We start from the raw sequence: 20,615 nt of genomic DNA on the forward strand, positions 1-20,615 counted from the left end.
AATCAAATCTTAGGATGAGAAAAGTTAATACAATTCCACTGTAAAAGCACACATCTAACTGATGCGTCTGGCACTCATGTCCAAATCATGACTCAAGTCCAAATGGTGCTTTTGCAAAAAGGTGATGCTTCATTCAGAATAAACAGAACAAGTCCACATCTTTGAAGGATTGAAAGATGAATTTTGTTTATTTCACAAGGTAGAAACGTAGACACAGAGTACTTTTCCGTTTTATTTTGGAGAGCAGTCGGAAGGGTAGGAGACATTAAGATGCGTAAGAATCAATAAGAATGAATGTATGGAGGGTACCTAAATTGCCCCCTTGACAGTAACTCTGAAAGTGATGTTAAAGGAAGACAGGCAGGCATTCGGTTGGGCTGCTCTGTCGTTGTAGCTGAATTCCCAGAACTGGATTTATTCCGACTGCCATACAAAATCTAACAGTCCGTGTGCTGTAGAGATTCCAGTGAACGGTGGAGAAACGGTCCTGGACTTTGAAATGGTGCTCTGTGTAAAAAAAAAAAAATAATAATTTTTTTTAAAAAGACAGCAGATCATATTAAATAATTTATTACAATTTTTACAAGACCGTGTGTTAAATTTGCCAGTAAGCTTACACATAGAAGAGCCAGAAGTATATTTAAAGACCGTTTTATTTGATGTATACTCAGCATATACACACAGGCAGGCAGAGTTTTTTTCTTTACCAAAGTTGCTTTAACATAATTTTACACTGTATGTTTCGAGATGAAATATTAACCAGTAAGAATGCATAATTATCTGCAGAGGGGTTCAAGGACCTTCATAAAACCTGAACATTGACACGTACAGTTGAGTTGTGCCAGGGGCCCTGGTACAGTCATGACTAAAATAGATGTTCTCACCCTCGTCATTTGTTATTTTACTTTCATTTACCAGCAATGAAGAACAAGTCATAGTGGAAAAATATCCATGTGAATTTGTGTTGGATAAAAATTATTCAAATATTTTTCTTTAAAAGAATACTTCATATAGTACATTTACTGTAATAGACATTAAGATTAAAAACAAAATGATTAAAACTGTTCATATAATACCTAGAGAACTCAGTTTGGCGGATTAGTTGTAGTGATCGATGAATTGTGCTTTTGATTGTGACACAAAGTTGAGCACGAACGTTGATTGGACCCCAGCCAGCATTGTGTTAACCAGTGAACACGACTGCCGCAGAGCAGTTGGACATGCTTTTAATTTAATCTATTTGTGAAGATTGGGGTGCGCACTAGTAACTGAACAGGATTACTGAACCGTGGCACGAGTGCCTGAACAAGATTATGTTCCATGTGAGCTGAACAACAAAGCTGCTTTCTGACAAAGCGAAAGAAATTATCATCAGGTCCGGTCAGAGGCACTGAACATAACAGCTAGGACAAATATAGTTTGGAGACAGCTAGGAGAAATACAGTCTGGCTTTGGGTACGTCAGAATCCACCTGCGAACAGGCGGTGACCACATGCGGGGTACAGAGAAATGGGGTTTGATATGAGAACCCGGTCACGCCTACACCCTGGACTGAGGAAGCATTGAGGCAGGCAGGTGATACGTCACCTGTGATTTGGTGCTAAAAGAGAGCGTCTGGATCGGGGTTAGCGTAACACTGGTAGCCCTATTGGCGCCGATGTGCATGGCTTTGTGAGATGCTACTAAAATGAAAGTTTCAGACACAGTTAGTGGTAAAAGGAGGGAGACACAGGTTGATTGGACATGTAATCCATCGCGTGTTTGTGTTGCGCTTTCATCAGGATTGCATGGTGATCTCCAGGGACCTCTGAGGAGCAGGGCAGATGCACACCGGTCTCTTCACTGGATACAGAAAGCATCTGACTCTCCAACATACAGCACATCTCCCTGCTGTTCTTTATGAACACACAGCACATCTCCCTGCTGTTCTTTATGCCACACAGTACATCTCCCTGCTGTTCTTTATGACACACAACACATCTCCCTGCTGTTCTTTGACACACAGCACATCTCCCTGCTGTTCTTTGACACACAGCACATCTCCCTGCTGTTCTTTATGAACACACAGCACATCCCCCTGCTGTTCTTTATGATACAACGCACCTCCTGCTGTTCTTTGACACAGCACATCTCCCTGCTGTTCTTCAACACACAGCACATCTCCCTGCAGTTCTGTATGACACACAGCACATCCCCCTGCTGTTCTTTATGATACAACGCACCTCCTGCTGTTCTTTGACACAGCACATCTCCCTGCTGTTCTTCAACACACAGCACATCTCCCTGCAGTTCTGTATGACACACTGCACATCTCCCTGCTGTTCTTTATGACACAGAACACATCTCCCTGCTGTTCTTTGACACACAGCATGTCTCCCTGCTGTTCTTTATGACACACTGCACATCTCCCTGCTGTTCTTTATGACACACTGCACATCTCCCTGCTGTTCTTCAACACACAGCACATCTCCCTGTGGTTCTTCATGACACAGCACATCTCCCTGCTGTGCTTTCTAACACAGCACATCTCTCTGCTGTTCTGTATGACACACAGCACATCTCCCTGCTGTTCTTTATGACACACAGCACATCTCACCGCTGTTCTTTATGACACACAGCACATCTCCCTGTGGTTCCTTATGGCACAGTTTATGGAGTTTGTGCCAATTTCATCTTGTTGGGTTAAACCAGGAGAAGCCACTGTCCAGAGTTCCACTCAAGCAAATCAATCAAGCAATTGCTTGCTCTCATGAAACAACTATTTGAATAACTTGCTAGATATTTATCAGGGCCTTTGTCTATATTAAAATATAAACAAAGGAATATTTGAGCCTTTTTTTTTTCGAATTGTGGTTTTTACCTTTCACTCCTGTGAGTCAGTATAATTGTTGTTTGGATTTTCATTTCAAAGAAATGAAGGTTTACCTCTTTTTTTAGGCAAATTGTGTCCTCTACTGGCAAGCCTGGGAAGATGTAATGCATGAGCTAGATTCTGTGCTCATAAAATGAAGATTATGCCAAACATAAAAGGCCAGGTCATCCAAATCATACTTAATGGGTAAGGTTCGGTACATTGGGAAGGAATTCCATTAATTCTGAAGAATACGTCTGTCTATTCAGAAATGCGTGTGGCTAGTGAGGGTGTGTGCGATGTCATGAAACTGTTCTGAGGTCACAGTAGAGGAGCCTCCCGTTGGCTGAGAATCAAACGGCCATTCTGAGTCAGAACAGAACACAGACGGTGAAGGTGAGGCAGTGAAGCCAGGCTTTGTATATGGCTATACTGTCCTAAAACTTCCATTGTAGCAAATATCAACTCCACAATCTGAAATATATTGATAGGTGTCAGCAATGGAAATCAAAATTGCCTGGTAATTGACAGGTATAATAAAATAGGGACAGGACTGATGAGTTGTCACATTTTACTCAGAATACACAGAGGGGCTCTTCGCCAATCACAGAGTATGTTGGTAGAAGCAAACAGAACAATGCCAATGGTAACCGGTGGATACCTTCTGGCAATGCCTAAATAGCACAAAGGATTCCAGAAAAGCCAGAATGCCTCCACCAATCAACATTAGCATAGTTGTTTTTATTTACCAAGGTACTCTCTGATTGGACACCCCTGTTCTAGAGAAAGCATGAGGCAGAGGCTATAGTAGAAGCCTTCTGGAGTACATTATTATTATTATTATTATTATTATTATTAATATAACAGAAGCATCCTATTTTTTCTTCAGAAATTATAGCCTGTGTGTCCTGAAGGAGGCCCGTCACATTTCTCAAGGCTCAGTCCCCAATTCTCAGTGACGATGGTTGGACTTGGAACTCCAAAGGCACCCGTTTGTTCCTTCTGGTGGTGTCCATTTTAGATGCTTTGATGACCGACTATTGTGTGACATCAAGAAAAAAATGCACAGTAAAAAGATAACAGCAGAAACTGAATATAAACTTGTCATGCTGGCCAAGTATATAAAAACTGTGCATTAATCATGCCTCTGTATTTCAGAAAAATAATTAATTCCTTCAAACCACGTCCTTACTGTATCAGATTTGCCAGACCATTCAGTGCTCTTCTATCGGAGGCATGCGTTTCTTTCCTTGTTTAGACTGCACGCAGTTCCGCGGGATCAGAAGTTCAAACTCCAGTCCCGGTGGACTGTAGCGTCTGCAGGTTTTTGTGGTTTCGTTTCAGTCAGCTGCCAATGTAGGCCTTGGAAACAAGGTCTGCAGAACTTTTTTGCCAATCAGTGCAAAAAGCACATGACATTTATTTTGGATTAGCAAGCACAAGAGACAACGTTACCACTATAGCAATATATGAAACTCACAGTATGTTAATCAAACAACTTAATTTAGGAGCTTAGCACGAGCTAACCCATGGCAGCCTAATGACAGTTCTGCGGGCCCACGCTGGTTTCCGCAATAAATACCTCGATATCTTCCCCATGCGGTAACCGAACACACTTGTCCAAGTTAGTGTTAGCCAGGTTACAATGTCAAGTCACTTGTACGCGATGGACAATTTAACGGTTTGCTAATAGCATAGGCTATTATCTTATGCAAACTAATCTTTACATGTAAATTAGCGTAGCTGAAACGCCTCTGTAGCAAACAGAACGCTGAAATGTGGACAAATTAGCGATAATTGTTTTGTATAATAACAAATATGACTACTTTAACGCATAATATCATTTTCCTTGGTTAATAATTTGTTGGGTTGACCACATCACACTGGTTAGTACTACCGCTTTATATTTAAAATCCAAGGTCGTCCAGCTAAACTCAAGACAGCAGTTAGGTAGCTACCAACAGTGCTTCGACAATGGCACTGACAAAGAAATTAGCCACAACCACCAGTTTTTTACATTCTCAAATATTAAAACGTCTAAATGGTTGGTAACATGGAAGCTATTTTACTTGAAAGGGCTAGCTTACTTTACAATAGTTAGCATTGTTAGCTGACTTTGGCAAGTTGGGACATTCAAAGATTGAAAAAGTTAGCGGCCAATTAGCTTGCAAGCTACAAGTGTTGGTAGATTGCATATGACCGGCGTTACATTGTTTATATGCAGCTTAATAACTTGGTTGTTCTATACAGTAAGGCAAGGTTAGTTTGCAAGCCCTTACTGCGATAATGTGTAGTCTAGCTAACTAACGTTAGTTTGATGTGTTAGCTAAGCTAGGCTGCTCATCATGAACATCTGAAAATTAGCTATCGAGCACAATTTACTGCAAAGATTGATCACTCTATTTTGGCTGCTTAGACTAGCTAACTTCGTGTATGCGAAATAGCCACATCTAGTTAGCTATGTAAAATCGGGCTATTCTAACAAAGTACTGGCTACCGCCTGATAGTTCGTAAGATCACGAAACGGCCATGATCTTCATAGATAATTTTAAATTATTTAACAAATAATTTTCGATGAAATGTCAATGAATCTCCCAAAAGACACAAAACTTTCTTTTGTTCGGCTAATGTGGAGAGACCAATTTTGACAGTAGTTATCTGAACAATGGGATAAGCAGATTCGCTACAACCAGAGATGCGAAAGAGTGACTAACACTTTCGTTTCCATGCAATTTATTCGTCATTATAAAAAATCACACCAATATTTCAGTAACGAAACGCGCATATAAACTGAGCCAAGTGGCATTAGTATAATGAAATAACATATATATGGTCTGTGTTGTGCTCCGGGCGAGCGGGCTGAACTCCGTGAATGTGCTGCTGCCGAAACTCGCAGGTGATTCGCACTGACTGATGGAGAACAGGCGAGGCTCTCAGGTTAGTGCGCGATGGCCGCTCATTCACTTTTACTCAATTTTTCAAAGTGAACACGGAATTATGTTACACGTTGCCGCCTGTGATACGAAATTACAGCAACGGAATATTACCGATACCCTTAGAAGAGGGTCTGATGATCGTAAAACCGCAAGCGGGCTCGTTTTTCTTTCCAAGACGCACTGTGTTTTTCCCGTCCGACCTAGGCCTGTCTCCAAGCAGCGGAGTGGTAGTTTCGGTTGCCCGCCTCGCCCGTGTCGCTGGTTAGGGTGAGATGAGGACCGAGCGTAGGGAGTTTGGCGGACTAATTCAAGATGACTAGCTAGCTAACGCGACTTTGTTTATATGCGAAACTCCATCACTAATCTATGATAGGCCTACAGTTTATAAATAAATAAACTAACTAGCAGCGACCGAGTGTAATGTCCGATGCATTGTTGGAATTAAAAATCGGACTCATTTGCCCAGATCTCGGGTTCTGCGTTTGATAGATAACGAGTAAGTTTTTTTGACATTGCTAATAAATAATGCAATTTTAGCTAACGGAATGACGATTACGGTCTAACATTCTGCAGCTAGATTATCCAGAAAACTAACGTTATAGCGTTCGGCTAGTTAGCTAGCTGGCGAGCCATATTCTGGTAATCTTTGAAAAACTTTGTCCAGCGTTAGCTAGTTATTATGTAATTAGCGATCGCATCGTGGTTATTGGGTGCCGGTTAGCTAGCGCACGGTAACTGCGCTTTTTGTTATGACAGGACTAACGCCGTGAATGCCTCATCTGGAGGAAACGGTTTAACGACCCCGCTCATGTAAGTTAGCCGGTGAGCTAGCTTCGGTATGCAATAATGTGTATTATCGCTCGCGATTAATTGTAACTAAATGCAATTAACAATCGCAGCTTTGTCGAACATAAATGATATGACGGTGCACATTTACCTGTGTAGTAAGACACCGCAAACAGCCGTGTTCAAATGGACTGGACAATTACACGAATATATCGTGTGCACACACTGTAAGGGTTTTCATTTATGCTAACACTGGAGTAACTGCATTCTTACCACCCAAACTGGACCAAATCACACACTAAGGCAAGCAGAGTAAAATGTAATGGCCCGTTTATGTATACCTGTTGTTTAGTTGTTAACGTTACGCGGCGTAATGCATGATTGTAATTTGACGTCCTGTTGTTGTGTGTTCTCTCTCCCGTAGTGATAGTATGGATCCGGACAGCGGGGCCGACAGTCAGCGAGCTCTCAGTCTGCAGTGGAAGAGTTACAAGCTCATCCAGGACCCCGCCATTCGCAGGGTCGCCCAGAAAGTCTACCGATACGATGGGGTGCACTTCAGCGTGCCGGTGCGTGTCTGCATGAACTCGTGTCTGGAGCGCACCCAGCGCGCGCGGGTGTAGTTTTTTAAATATGCGAGTGTAGGCTGTATTGATACGTCTTATAATTACCGTCACTAAATGTACAGAATAATATAAACAGCCCTTGATAAGCGATTTAAATGTAATGTTTTTCACCCTTACCATCCTACCCTGGTAGGGAGAATGCAGTGATGTATCTCTGTAATATTTATCGAGTCACGGAGGAAAAGCCAACATGCATGAACACAGATTTGACGTAAACAGAGTCCGTTTGTATTTTGGCTTGTGGTGTTGTTTATAGCAGTGCATCTTTGTGCAAACTGACCCAAAAGACCCAAACTGACCCCCCAGAACACTGTTGTCATCTGAAGGTGAATGTGCTGGTGCCTTTTTACCCTGTGGTTGTGAGATGAAACTGCAGGAAGTTTGTGGGAACACAGGTGCTTTTGTGAGACTGTTGAGCCAGCGACACCCCTTTCTGTCCCCCCTCAGGACTCGGGGTTCCCCCCTGTGGGAGACCTGCGAGACCCGCGACCTCGCAGGATCTGGTCCAAGCGCACAGAGCTGGCCCTTCCAGTGCCCAAATTTAAGGTGAGTGCCTTTAATCCCTGTCAGATTTACTGGATCTGTCACATCAGTGTAGTATAATGGGTGAGGCGCTGGTCTTGCAACCTGAAGGTCACGTTCAGTTCCCAGGTAAGACACTGCCATTGTACCCTTGAGCTTCAGTATATTTGTGCTGTGTAAGTTGCTCTGTATAAGACCATCTAAATTCCTGTAATGTAATGTAACATCGTGTTCATAATGAGCAGCAACTAGGGAGAGGAAGAGAGAGAGAGAGCAGGACTCGTATTCATTAAGCATTTACGTGTGACCTTTTGGTTATTCATTAAGCATCTCTGAGCTGGAGTACTGCTCTAGGTCAGCCTCCTCCATCCATATCCTCTCTACCTCCATTGCAGACTAAAAGCCAAACTGATCTTGGATCAGCACGCCTATTCTAAGACGCCTTATATCCAAACGTGTTCCTGGAGATCTACTAGGTTTTCATTTCAGACCTAACAAAGCACACCCCATTCGATAGCAAGAAATCTTGTGGAGCTGCTAATTAATAGAGTTAGGTGTGCCAAATTAGGGTTGGAATGAAAAGTTACAGGACGGTAGATCTCCAGGGGCAGGGTTGTTAACCACTGCCTTATGAGGGCGGCATTGTAGCATAGTGGGTAATGAACTGGACTTGTAACCGGAAGGTCATAGGTTCCTGTCCTGGGTAGGACGCTGCCCTTGTACTGAGCTGCCAAGCAAGGTATTTAAACTGCATTGCTTCAGTATATATCCAGCTGTATAAATGTAAATGTAATGTAAATGCTGTGTAGAATGTCGTGCAAGTCGCTCTTGATAAGAGCGACTGCTAAATGTCTTCAATGTAATGTAATTATGAGGCTGGGTCTTGCCGAGCCTGGCAGTAACGAAGCCCCTCCCCTTCCCGCCGCAGCTGGACGAGTACTACGTGGGCCCCATCCCCCTGAAGGAGGTGACCTTCGCGCGCCTCAACGACAACATCCGCGAGCCCTTCCTGGCCGAGATGTGCGCCAAGTTCGGCGAGGTGGAGGAGATGGAGATCCTCTTCCACCCCAAGACCCGCAAGCACCTGGGCCTGGCCCGCGTGCTCTTCACCAGCACCCGGGGGGCCAAAGACACCGTCAAGCACCTGCACAACACCTCCGTCATGGGCAACATCGTCCACGCGCAGCTGGACATCAAAGGTACCGCCCCCCCCCCCGCGCTCCTTTTAGCGCTCCCGCCCTTTTTCTGGCTCCGGGGCCGAAACGGGTCGTTCGCCTGAGACCTGCTCGTGATTGGTCAGTTTCCCTGTACATGTAGCTGGATTTAAACACAGCATATGGCTTAGCCCCTGAGAGGCGGTAATGTATGTGTAATGTAGATAATGTATGGCGTGTACTTTACAAGCTCTCTGCTTCTCCAATTCAGATGAGCTTCATGTGCATGGTGTATATATATATACATAATGCCAAAGATTCTCTCTCTCTGTCTGTATGTCTCTCTCTCTCTGTCTGTGTCTCTATGTCTCTCTCTCTCTCTCTCTGTCTGTGTCTCTATGTCTCTCTCTCTCTCTCTCTCTGCAGGCCAGCAGAGGATGAAATACTATGACCTGATAGTGAGTGGCTCGTACACCCCCCAGACTGTCCCCACGGGGGGGAAGGCCCTGACGGAGCGGTTCCAGCCCCCTGTCCCCGCGCACCCCGACACGGTAAGGCCGCAGCTCCTCCCACTTCCCCACCTCCCAAATAGCTTGGCTCTGATTAGCCCTCAGCTGGTGTTTACACCACTGGAAATGCTGGTTCTGATTGGCTCTCAGCTCCGGTTTACTTCTGGAAATGCTGGTTCTGATTGGCTCTCAGCTCCGGTTTACTTCTGGAAATGCAGGCTCTGATTGGCCCTCAGTTAACCTTTACCTCACTGGAAACACAGACTCTGATTGGACCTTGGCTAATGTTTACTTCTCTGAATACGCAGCCTCTGATTGGCCCTTGGCTAGCGTTTACCTCTGGAAATACAGGCTCTCATTGGCCCTCAGCTAGCGTTTACCTCTCTGGAAACGCAGGCTCTGATTGGCCCTCAGCTAGCGTTTACCTCTGGAAATACAGGCTCTCATTGGCCCTCAGCTAGCGTTTACCTCTCTGGAAACACAGACTCTGATTGGCCCTTGGCTAATGTTTACTTCTCTGAATACGCAGCCTCTGATTGGCCCTCAGCTAGCGTTTACCTCTCTGGAAACGCAGACTCTGATTGGCCCTCAGCTAGCGTTTACCTCTGGAAATACAGGCTCTCATTGGCCCTCAGCTAGCGTTTACCTCTGGAAATACAGGCTCTCATTGGCCCTCAGCTAGCGTTTACCTCTGGAAATACAGGCTCTCATTGGCCCTCAGCTAGCGTTTACCTCTCTGGAAACACAGACTCTGATTGGCCCTTGGCTAATGTTTACTTCTCTGAAAACGCAGGCTCTGATTGGCCCTTGGCTAGTGTTTACCTCTCTGGAAACACAGGCTCTGATTGGCCCTCTGTTAATCTTTACCTCACTGGAAACACAGACTCTGATTGGCCCTTGGCTAATGTTTACTTCTCTGGATACGCAGCCTCTGATTGGCCCTTGGCTAATGTTTACTTCTCTGGAAACGCAGGCTCTGATTGGCCCTCAGCTAGCGTTTACCTCTGGAAATGCAGGCTCTGATTGGCCCTCAGCTAGCATTTATTAGTATATATTTTTTTATTTACATTTGCCCACTCCCAATTTCGCAGAATCACTTTCATTATGTTTTTTTCATTACAACATGAGATCGTTCTGCAAATTTTACTCATAAGGGCTCAGAATCGTGTGGATGATAAGGTATCGAATAAGAGGAGCAGAGCACAATGACTGAAGAAATGAGCAGCAAGAGGGAATATAGTAAAGAGGGGGGGGGTGCCTAATTGGCACCACCTGGTCCTGCCCCACTTGAACTCTCCCCATATTAATAACGCCTTATTTCCATCTGAAGGGTAGCCGTTGGCGCCGTTCGGACCGGTGCAGTTGGCGCTATGCATTCCGCCGAGCTCAGATTTGTCCGTCAGACTGCCAGATAGCGAAGCGTGATTCGTCGCTCCGGAGAACGCGTTTCCGCCGCTCCGGGGTCCGACGGCGGCGCGCTCGCCCCGCTCCTGCCGATGCTTGACATCGCGCGTGGCGATCTTGAGGCTCGTGCGCAGCTGCTCGGCCACGGAAACCCATTTCACGGAGCTCTTGAAGAACAGTTCTTGTGCTGACGTCGTTTCCAGAGGTAGTTTGGATCTCTGTTACTGGGCGTCGCAACTGAGGCAGTCCTGTTCTGCGAGCTGCTGTCGCTCCTGTACTTTTCCGCTTCTCAATAACGGCGCTTACGGTTGACCGGGGCGGCTCTGGCGGGGCAGAAATTTGACAGACTGACTCGTTGTGAAGATGGCGTCGTGTGACAGTGCCACGTCGAAAGCCACTGAGCTCTTCAGCACGACCCATTCTACTGCCAGTGTTTGTCTATGGAGTTTGCATGGCTGTATGCTCGATTTTATGCACCTGTTAGCAACGGGCGTGGCCGAAGTAGCCGAAACCACTAATTAGATGGGGCGTCCGTGTACTTTTGGAAATGTAGTGTATGTTTGCTGCCATTCGGTGGGCGTGTCCCGGGGGGCTCTGCTCTAGCCAGTGACGTAGGCGGAAGCAGTTGAGTGACGCGTCGCAGCGAGCACAACCGCCCTATCAGCAGCTGTAGCGATGTCACAGTGATGTCACAGCCGGTGTGATGCTGCGGACTTGGCGATCCGCTCTCCCCTTAAACTCAGGCCTCCTGTTCCTGTTTTCCCTGACCCCGCCCCCGTCCCGTAACCCCCTCCCGCTGCAGTCCTCGGACGTCCGGCGGCGTCTCTCGGCCGACGCGATGGCGGCCGGCATGGCGGCCCCGCCCCTGACGCCCGGCAGCACCACGCCCTGCTCCTCGGACACGGGCTTCAGCGAGCAGCGCCTGGACACGCCCCCGTCCTCCATGGGGGGGCCCTACACGCCCGGCTCGTCCGCCTCCTCCCAGGGCGGGGGCACGCCCTACACCCCCCGCTCCGGGACCCCCTTCTCCCAGGACTCGGGCTTCTCCAACAGGTGGGCGGGGCTCTGGGGTCCTCGGGTGCCGCTTTGGGGTGGGCCGGACTGGGGTGGGCCGGTTTGAGGTGTCCTGTTTGGGGGTGTCCTGTTTTGGGGTGCCCCAGTTTGGGATTCAAGGTGTTTTATTTATGGATCTATGTTTTTATTGTTATGGTTTGTTACTGGATGTAATCTCCATATTCAGAATTATTACAACTGGACCGTAAATGTTTGAGTATTAGCAGTAGGACGGTTTTCGGAGTGCAGCAAGGATCGTCACTGTTGATTGGATTTCTTTTTAATCGTTGCTGCCCTTCAATGCCCACCCCTAACTTGTATTTACACGTTTATTCAGGCGCTGCTGTTTGTATAAATCTGCCGAACGCCCTTACGTTTCTCCTACGGAGCGTCTTCTAAAGGAATGTAGTGGAAATGCGATTTGAAGTTTTCCGGAAAATAGAAAATAACAACTGCAGAAGTACACAAGGACTGGGGGGTAGTCATGGGGACAGTGTTCTATATAACTACATGTCGGTAAAAACAAAACATGAACGGTTATTTAAGCGTCATATTTAAATTTAAATTGCCGTCATTACTGAAATAACCGGCTGTTCCACCTTAGTGTTATTTAACCTCGTACAACTGAAGAAGAAAAGTAATAACCGGCTACGGACACTAGAGGGAGCACTTATCATTCGCTGACGCTCAGTAGGCACGGCGTCATTTTGTTTGTTTAAAAGCGGGTGATAATGTTTACATTTATCTCTGATTAGGCTGTAAAAATATTGTCTTGTTTAAAACAAAAAGCCAGACTGTTGTTGTGAAAAAAATTATTTACTTCTGGATTCAATTATTTGGTTATAACTAGTTATTGGCTTGGCCATAATGTTAACAAAATTTTTACATTTGTTTAACAATAAAACTTTAGAAACTGAGGTTTTCTGACTGATGTAAATTCGCATTTTTAATTCATTTAAATATTTTAATTCTGCTTTAAGTCTTTCAGCATTTTTCAGTAGTTATCAAGATAATATCGCATAGCGTGAAAGTGTTGGATAAAGCGATCGGCACCATGAAATTTTAATATGGGCTTATGCCTTGCTGGAGGGCTAACGCTGTCCATTCTGTGTGGATATTCACATCGAGCTCTCGTCTGTTCGGCAGCACGCTAAACGCTCGCACTGCTGATTGGAAGAAGAGAATTGCCTGAATACTTTAGAAAGAACAAAATAATAATAATAATAATAATAATAATGAACTTTATTTGTATAGCACTTTTCAAAAACAAAATACTTTAGGAAGAACAAAATAATAATAATAATAATAATAATAATAATAATAATACACTTTATTTGTATAGCACTTTTCAAAAACAAAATACTTTAGGAAGAACAAAATAATAATAATAATAATAATAATAATAAACTTTATTTGTATAGCACTTTTCAAAAACAAAATACTTTGGGAAGAACAAAAGACCCATGTGAGGCTTTCCTCTAGTGTGGAACCTATGCACTTTCAGAATGGAGAAACCCCTCAGGTAAATACGGAGGTGTATAGACAGGATCCGGCGTCGCTGAGCGCTGACGCACTTCCTGTGTGCTTCCCTTCCAGACACGGCGCCGCGGGCTTCGGCGGGAACAGCTACCCGCCTCCGGACCTGCTCCCCTCTTCCTCCTGCTCTTCCTCGGCCGTGTCCTCCTCCTCCTCCTCCATGGGAGGCTACAAGGCCTCCCGGTACCACGAGGACGCGCACGCCCTGCCGCAGGAGCACCCGCCGTACCACAGGGGGCGCCCCGCCTACCCCCCGCCCCCCGCGGGCCCCTACCGGCCCAACGAGCCGCCGGCCTACCCCCCCTTCTCCAACCCCGGGGGCGGAGGCGGCGGCGGCGGCGGCGGCCCGCACATGCAGCTCCACCCGCCCTTCCCCCCGCCGCCGCCCGGCTCCCAGTACGACCCGCCCGCCCACTCGGAGAGGGAGCGGGAGAGAGAGAGGGAGCGGGAGAGGGAGCGGGACCGCGACCGGGAGAGAGAGAGGGAGCGGGACCGAGAGGCGGGGAGGTACGGCTCCGCGATCGGGTCCAGGCGGTCCTCCTACCACCACTACCCGCTGGACACGAACTCTTCCTCCTCGTCCTCCTCCTCCTCGTCCTCCAAGGCGTACCACTCGCACCACCACCACGCGGAGCGGCGGGAGGACCGGAGTCGCCGGAGCGGCAGCAGCGGCTCCGCCTCCCGGGCCGGAGACCACGCCCACCAGAGGCACCGCAACCACCACCACTCCCACAACCACCACGGCGGCGGCGGCGGCGGCGTGGGCAGCGGGGGGAGGCGGCGGTCCAGCCACGACCGCGACCGCGAGAGGGACCGCGATCGGGACCGCGAGCGCGCCGCCCGCGACGGCGAGTACCCCAACAGCCACCCGAACGCCGGCGCGGGCCACGCCTCTTCCTCCGCCGCGCAGGTGTCCTCCAACAGCCTCTCCCCGCCCCCTTCCTCCGCCGCCTCCTCCTCCTCCTCCTCCTACCCTTACCCCCCGTCCAAAGAGCAGCCCCCGCTGCCGCCCCACGACCCGGCCCCGCCCTCGCGCCCGGAGCCGCCGCCAGTCTTCCGTCCGCCCGCGGGGGGCGGGGCCGGGGCGGAGAGGGTCGCCGGGAGCGACAAGGACTACAGGCTCCTCCCCCACCACGCCCCGCTCCCGCCGCCGCCGCCGCCCCCGCTGCCCCCGGCGTCCGTCATCGCCGCCGCCGTGGCCGAGACCTACGGCGCGGCCGACTACGGCCAGGACAGCCCCGAGAAGGAGCAGTGGGTCCGCCCCAAGAGGAGACCCAGCACCCCGCCCTCCCCGCCGCCCCCGCAGGCCGCCGGCCCCGCCGCCTCCTCCTCCCCGCCCAACCCCTGCATCACCTCCTCCTCCTCGCCCTCGTCCTCCTCCCGGCCCCTCTCACCGTCCCTCCCGCCCCTGCAGCGAAACTCCTCCTCCCCCGAGCCGGACTCGACCAATGAGAGCCTGCCGTTCGTCTACCACAGCAGCAGCCTGGACTCGCGCATCGAGATGCTGCTGAAGGAGCAGAAGGCCAAGTTCTCCTTCCTGGCCTCCGACGACGAGGACGAGGAGAAGAAGGGCGAGGAAGAGGAGGGGCGAGCGGGAGGGGGCGGGTCCGCGGCGGCGGCGGGAGGGGGCGGAGCCTCGGCGACGGCGACGGCGACCGCGCCGGAAGGCAGGAAGCAGAAGCAGAAGGACGACGCCGCCGCCGCCGAGCGGGACAGGCACCGGCGGCGAGACGGAGGGGCGGGGCCCGGCCCAGGCCCCGCCCAGCAGGACGGAGGCCGCGCCCGGCGGAAGGGGGAGCGGGAGAGAGAGCGCGACGGGCGCCGCCGGAAAGGCCGGAAGGAGGGGGAGGGGGCGGAGGGGCGGAGCCCGGCGCTGGCGGCCGCGGCGGCCGCCGCCCCCTCCTCCTCCTCCACCACCGCCGCCTCTTCCTCCTCCTCCGCCTCCTCCGCCCGCACCCCTCCCCCGGACTCCGCCCCCGCGGCGCTCAGCCGCCCCGAGCCCGCCCACTCCGGACCGACAGACCCCCGCAAGAGGGCGCACACGCCCTCCACCTACAACGGACAGGGCCAGGTAAGAGGAGAGCGTGTGTGTGTGTGTGTGTGTGTGTGTGTGTGTGTGTGTGTGTGTGTGTGTGTGTGTGTGTGTGTGTGCGTGTGTGTTTGTCTCCCTCCTCTGGCTCAGTGAGGCACTGCAAGCTGAGCTGGGTTGACCCTGTGATGAGAGACTGGGGTCCAATTAGAGGCGACCACTCGAGCCACCTTTGCCATCAGCCAATGACACAACGGTTGGGTGACGCGTGCGTGCCAGAGCCTATCAGAAACCGGGAGAGGCAGATGAATACCTGTTGCGGGCGCTGTGGCAGTAGAGTGTGTGGAGCTCAGTTTTGCGTGTTTGTGTGTGCGCTCTGCGCCGTCCTGTCCGTCACCACACTAAGGCTCCGCCCCCTCTCCCCCTCTCCCCCCCACAGCAGTCCCCACACTCCTCCGGGGAGGACATGGAGATCTCCGACGAGGACGACGGGAACGCCATCGCGGCCGGCGCCTCGGCCCCGCCCCCCTCCTCCTCCTCGCCCCTCGCCCCCCAGTCCCAGGCGGCCACGCCCTCCCAGGCGACCGACCCAGCCGCCGCCGCCGCCGCCTCGTCCTCCTCCGCCTCCTCCCCCCCGCCCCCGTCCTCGGACTCCGCCCAGCAGCGCTTCGGCGCCGTCCTGCCCCCGCCCATGCCCTCCTTCCCCCCGCACCTGCCCCCGCCCCCGCCGCCGGGCTTCTCCCTGCAGCCGCCCCCGCCCCCGCCGCCCGGCATCCCCCCGCCCCTGCCCCGCCTGGAGCTGCCCCCGGAGTTCCCCCCGCCCGTCCCGCTGCACATGTACGACTACGCGGGCTCGGTGGAGCTGGCCAGCCAGTGCGGCGGCGGCGGCGGCGGCGGCGGCGGCGGGGGGGGAGGGGCCCCCATGTCCTTCCAGATGCAGACGCAGATGCTGAGCCGCCTGCACCAGCTGCGCATGTCCTCCAGCAACGGGACCGCCTCCCCCGGCGACGGCGAGTACCCGCCGTCCTACCCCCACGCCCTGTCCCACCTGCGCCCGCTGCCCCCGCCGCCGCCGCACCACCCCTACATGGACCAAGAGGGCGGCGGCGCCGTCCGCTACGACCAGGACCACCGCTACATGCCCCCGCCCATGCCCTACGCCTACCCGGACCCGCACAACCCCCAGCTGCCCCCGCCCCATCCCCCGCCGCCGCCGCCCCCCCACCACGGCCTGCCGCCCCCGCCGCCCTCCCCCTGGCCCCCCCACATGGTGCCGCACCCCTACCCGTCCTACCTGCACCCGCCGCCCCCCTTCGGGCCGGACGGCGCGGCGACGGCGGCGGCGTACGGGGCGCGCTTCGGGGAGGCGGGGGGCGCGGGCCTGCCCCAGCACCCCCACGAGGCCACGGTCCAGATGGTCCTGGCCACGCTGATCCAGGAGATGAAGAGCATCATGCAGAGGGACCTCAACCGCAAGATGGTGGAGAACATCGCCTTCGGCACCTTCGACGAGTGGTGGGAGCGGAAGGAGCGCAAGGCCAAGGTAGGCGGGCCGCTGCGGGTAAGGGGTGAGGTGGCGGGATTGGTGTTAGGGGGCGGAGTTATGGTTAGGAGGCGGGGTTAGGTTAGGGTGGGGGATTGTGGTTAGGATTAGGGGGCGGGGTTGCGTTTAGGGGGTGGGGTTAGTGTTCGGGGGCGGTGTTATGGTTAGGGGGCGGGGTTAGGTTGGGGTGGATTATTGTGGTTAGGATTAGGGGGCAGGGTTAGTGTTAGGGGGCGGTGTTATGGTTAGGGGGCGTGGTTAAGTTGGGGTGGGTGATTGTGGTTAGGATTAGGGGGCCGGGTTGGGGTTAGGGGGTGGGGTTAGTGTTAGGGGGCGGGGTTATGGTTAGGGGGCGTGGCTCAAACGGGCAGCAGCGGTGCAGGAACAGCGAGCGGTGTGCGGATGTGCAGCTGTGTTACTCCGTGCTACGCATTACTCTGCTTTTCCGTGTTCTGTCTCCCGCCTGAGCCGCGTTCGAGAAAAGCCGTTTGTAGAAAGACGTTCGTCCGTGCGATACAAGGCGCACGAGTGAAAGAGAAAGATATTTGAATGAATCTCTTCCCGCATTTATAAATGATGCCTCCTGAATTGAATTTGAGGGTATAAACGTAACTGGTGCTGGATTTCTCTCAGGAATTCTTTCTGTGACTGCTCCTAATTAAGCAAGACAGTTCCCTGGCATCTTAAAAAAGCAGCAAAAAGTAAGAAAACTACACCGTTAAATAAATATCTTCAAAATACTTATCTTCAAATCTTTTAATATCTTTAAATTGCATATTGGGTAAAATAACATCGGTATAAAACAGTAGTAATAAAGAGAGGAACACCCTTAATTTTACCACTTTAGCACTACAGAGCATACAGTTTAGTAAGCGTTTACTTGCCTCTGCATTTTAGCTATTGTCATGATACGGCCAATAACATTAGCGCTGCCGCAAAAACCAGGCTGTCATTTTTGTATGCAAAGAAATAACGTTATAGCTGAAGAGGCTCATCTCTCCTGTCTCTGGTGCTTCAAAGCATAACATTTCATTAAAATTAAGCGAGATGTGTGTCCTGAATACACACAAACCGTTCAAACATTATGCTATATCTGTGCCTAACATTACTAAACCACAATCAAACGATAGCCTAGTATGGAGGAAAAAACGTTTCTGTGTCCGAAGTGGCTTACTTGCCTACTATTGAGTATACAAGCTGAATACAAGTTGTGTACAGCTTGTATGCTCAATAGTAGGCAAGTGAGTTGGTTCGGACACGGCCAGTTTGTGATCTGTTGGATGCTGTTTTGGCTAATCCAAGAATAAACACGGACATTGTGCAGAGGTCTCTGTGCAGTTCGCTAACGCTAATGCCTTCGACACATTGGTTTAGGTGGCTCGTTAGGTCAGTAACAACCACAGATGTGTAACTGCGGGAAATAATCACTTGAACGCGCAGCTGTAAACTCGTATAAAATCTGTGACTTTGCGAGCTACGGTCAGCGTCTGGGTCAGCGGACGTGGGAATTTGGGTCTGTGCCGAAAGATCGTTTCGCGTTTAGCTGGTCTGGGGCATTGACCGCTCCGCTGAAACGATAACAGGAAAAGATTAAATGAAATAAAAAACAAAAGGGGTAATACTGAAAGTGAACGACTGCGCTAACCGGAGTGGCTCGGATGGACCAGTTGGATATCTTGGATATCCTCCTGCTTTGCATGGTCTTCGCTGTTCCTGAGGTGCGGTGGGAAGGGAAACACCGGTGTGCTCCAGGAACCTTTTCACTTCCTGTTGTTGGCGGTTCTGCGCGCTTTGAGTTCCTGCCGCCCTCCGGAAAAGGGGCCGTTGTGTTGACAGGTGTGAGAGAGCGGACGACTGGGCTTGCCCAGCCCTTTTCCTGGAGATCTACGGTCCTGTGGGTTTTTCGCTCCAACCCTAACAAAGCACATCTCATTCAACGGCTAGAGCAGGGCTGCCCAACCCTGCTCCTGGAAGTCTACGGTCCTGTGGGTTTTTCGCTCCAGCCCTAACAAAGCTTCACCTTATATTCAACGGCTAGAGCAGGGCTGCCTGTTCCTGGAGATCTACAGTCCAACATCAATAAATCACGTCTCATTTGACAGTAAGATATATTGCCTTGAGCTGCTAGTAGAGGCAGGTGTGCCAAATTAGGGTTGAAATGAAAACCTACAGGACGGCACATCTCTTGCAGGAAGGTTCGGCAGCCCTGGCTTAAAGTAATGTCTGTCAGTTGGATTGATTGTCAGTTTCAAAATCGAGCACACACAAGGATCCCCAGGACCGAGTTTGAGAGCTCCGTATACTCGTAGAGAATAGCATTACTTTTTTTTTGCCAGGGCTAAACAAACCTTAATTGCCTTCATGTTGTAGTCCACCTCTGTTTATATAAGCCAAGCATCACTGGGTTACACTGATGTCGTCTCCCTCTTGTGGCAGAAAGACCAAAAAAAATGCATTTAAAAGATGTGTTTTGCTCATTGAGTGTCTGAAATTTCAGATTTCCACTGATGTGTTGTTAATATTTTCCACCTTTAGTCCCCCTCTGTCATGGACGCTTTATTTTTGAATACACAATGCTTGGCGCTCGTGGAGGAATGTTGTGATAGTGACCACACTGTACACCAGGGGGCGCAAGAGTCACTTGGAAGACTTAAAGCAAAGGACAGCTGAACTTTTCTACTTATTTACTGACGTTGGTTGTACTTTAATCTTGAATTTTCAGTTTGAGATCTGTTCGTATTAACGTTTTACTAGTATCTTCTCAGGATTAAGGGGAATCTAAGGCCTAAAGTTGTCATTTTAGTTTGATATGAAATTAGCTCTTGCATGAAAGGGTGTTACTGCCTGACTTCCTGATAGACATACCGACAGTCTGTAATTTACATTGTGACATTTTAAATGGTTGTGCATTGGACAAGGTGTTACATTTGACAAGATTATATTTGTTGTATATGTGTTGATATTTTACGAAGGGTCAACTTACAAAGAGAAATGACAAGCGTTCCTTGCCTCGTAAATGTTTGTTGCATATCAAGTGTTTTGTTGCATCATAAGTGTGTTATGAGTGCTTGATATACTGTAAGTGTTTGTTGTATCCAGGGTTCGTACGGTCATGAAAAACCTGGAAAAGTCACTGAAATTTAAAATGTAATTTCCAGGCCCTGGAAAAGTTATGGAAAATAATATTTTTTGAAAAGTAATGGAAATATAGCTGAAGTTGCATCAAATACAACTGCTAATTAATCCAATCATAAAAATAGTATGTAGAGTAATAAAACGTAAATTGGCACGTAACCTTCGCGGTATTTTGGTGGTGAGAGAAGTTAATTCGGTCTGGCTCAGTCTGTTTACAGGCACGCCCAACAGGTACGCTTCTGCTAATGTAGCAGTTAGTAAACATAGGCCCTGCTGTGCCAACAATATGCCAGGGAAGTGCAGCTTTTCAATAATATATCAGGGCGCGAAATTAACTTTTTTTACTTGGTAGCACTGGTGTAGAAGAATGTATCTAAGTGTGTCTGTCTGCTGTTTATTTGTTTTAGAGAGGCACCATATGTTTCAGATGCAGACCTAATTTTACTTAGTGTTACAATAAATAATTTTAAATCGTCCCGCTGAGATAAAGTCATTTGTTTTGGTCATGGAAATTCAGTTAAAGGTTGTGGA

At 49.9% G+C, this 20,615-nt stretch overlaps 1 protein-coding gene and 1 long non-coding RNA gene across 2 annotated transcripts in view; one reads left to right on the forward strand and one right to left on the reverse strand.

Moving 5' to 3' along the window:
- Nucleotides 1-164: 164 nt before the first annotated feature.
- On the reverse strand, nt 165-7,013 carry LOC118216610. The gene is made up of 2 exons (XR_004763040.1): nt 6,915-7,013; nt 165-507 (listed from the first exon to the last, which is right to left on the reverse strand). It is a non-coding gene; the product is annotated as an uncharacterized LOC118216610 (long non-coding RNA).
- setd1a (SET domain containing 1A, histone lysine methyltransferase) overlaps nt 5,668-20,615 on the forward strand; it is a 33,232-nt gene continuing 18,284 nt past the window's right edge. Inside the window, exons 1-8 of the mRNA XM_035397944.1 lie at nt 5,668-5,788; nt 6,998-7,142; nt 7,647-7,745; nt 8,650-8,920; nt 9,302-9,426; nt 11,591-11,841; nt 13,438-15,448; nt 15,846-16,949. Of these exons, the coding sequence (XP_035253835.1) occupies nt 7,005-7,142; nt 7,647-7,745; nt 8,650-8,920; nt 9,302-9,426; nt 11,591-11,841; nt 13,438-15,448; nt 15,846-16,949 (3,999 nt within the window). The 5' untranslated portion in view covers nt 5,668-5,788; nt 6,998-7,004. The remainder of the gene's footprint in view (nt 5,789-6,997; nt 7,143-7,646; nt 7,746-8,649; nt 8,921-9,301; nt 9,427-11,590; nt 11,842-13,437; nt 15,449-15,845; nt 16,950-20,615) is intronic.

Source organism: Anguilla anguilla, chromosome 17 (assembly GCF_013347855.1).
Source record: "Anguilla anguilla isolate fAngAng1 chromosome 17, fAngAng1.pri, whole genome shotgun sequence".
Lineage (NCBI taxonomy): Eukaryota > Metazoa > Chordata > Actinopteri > Anguilliformes > Anguillidae > Anguilla > Anguilla anguilla.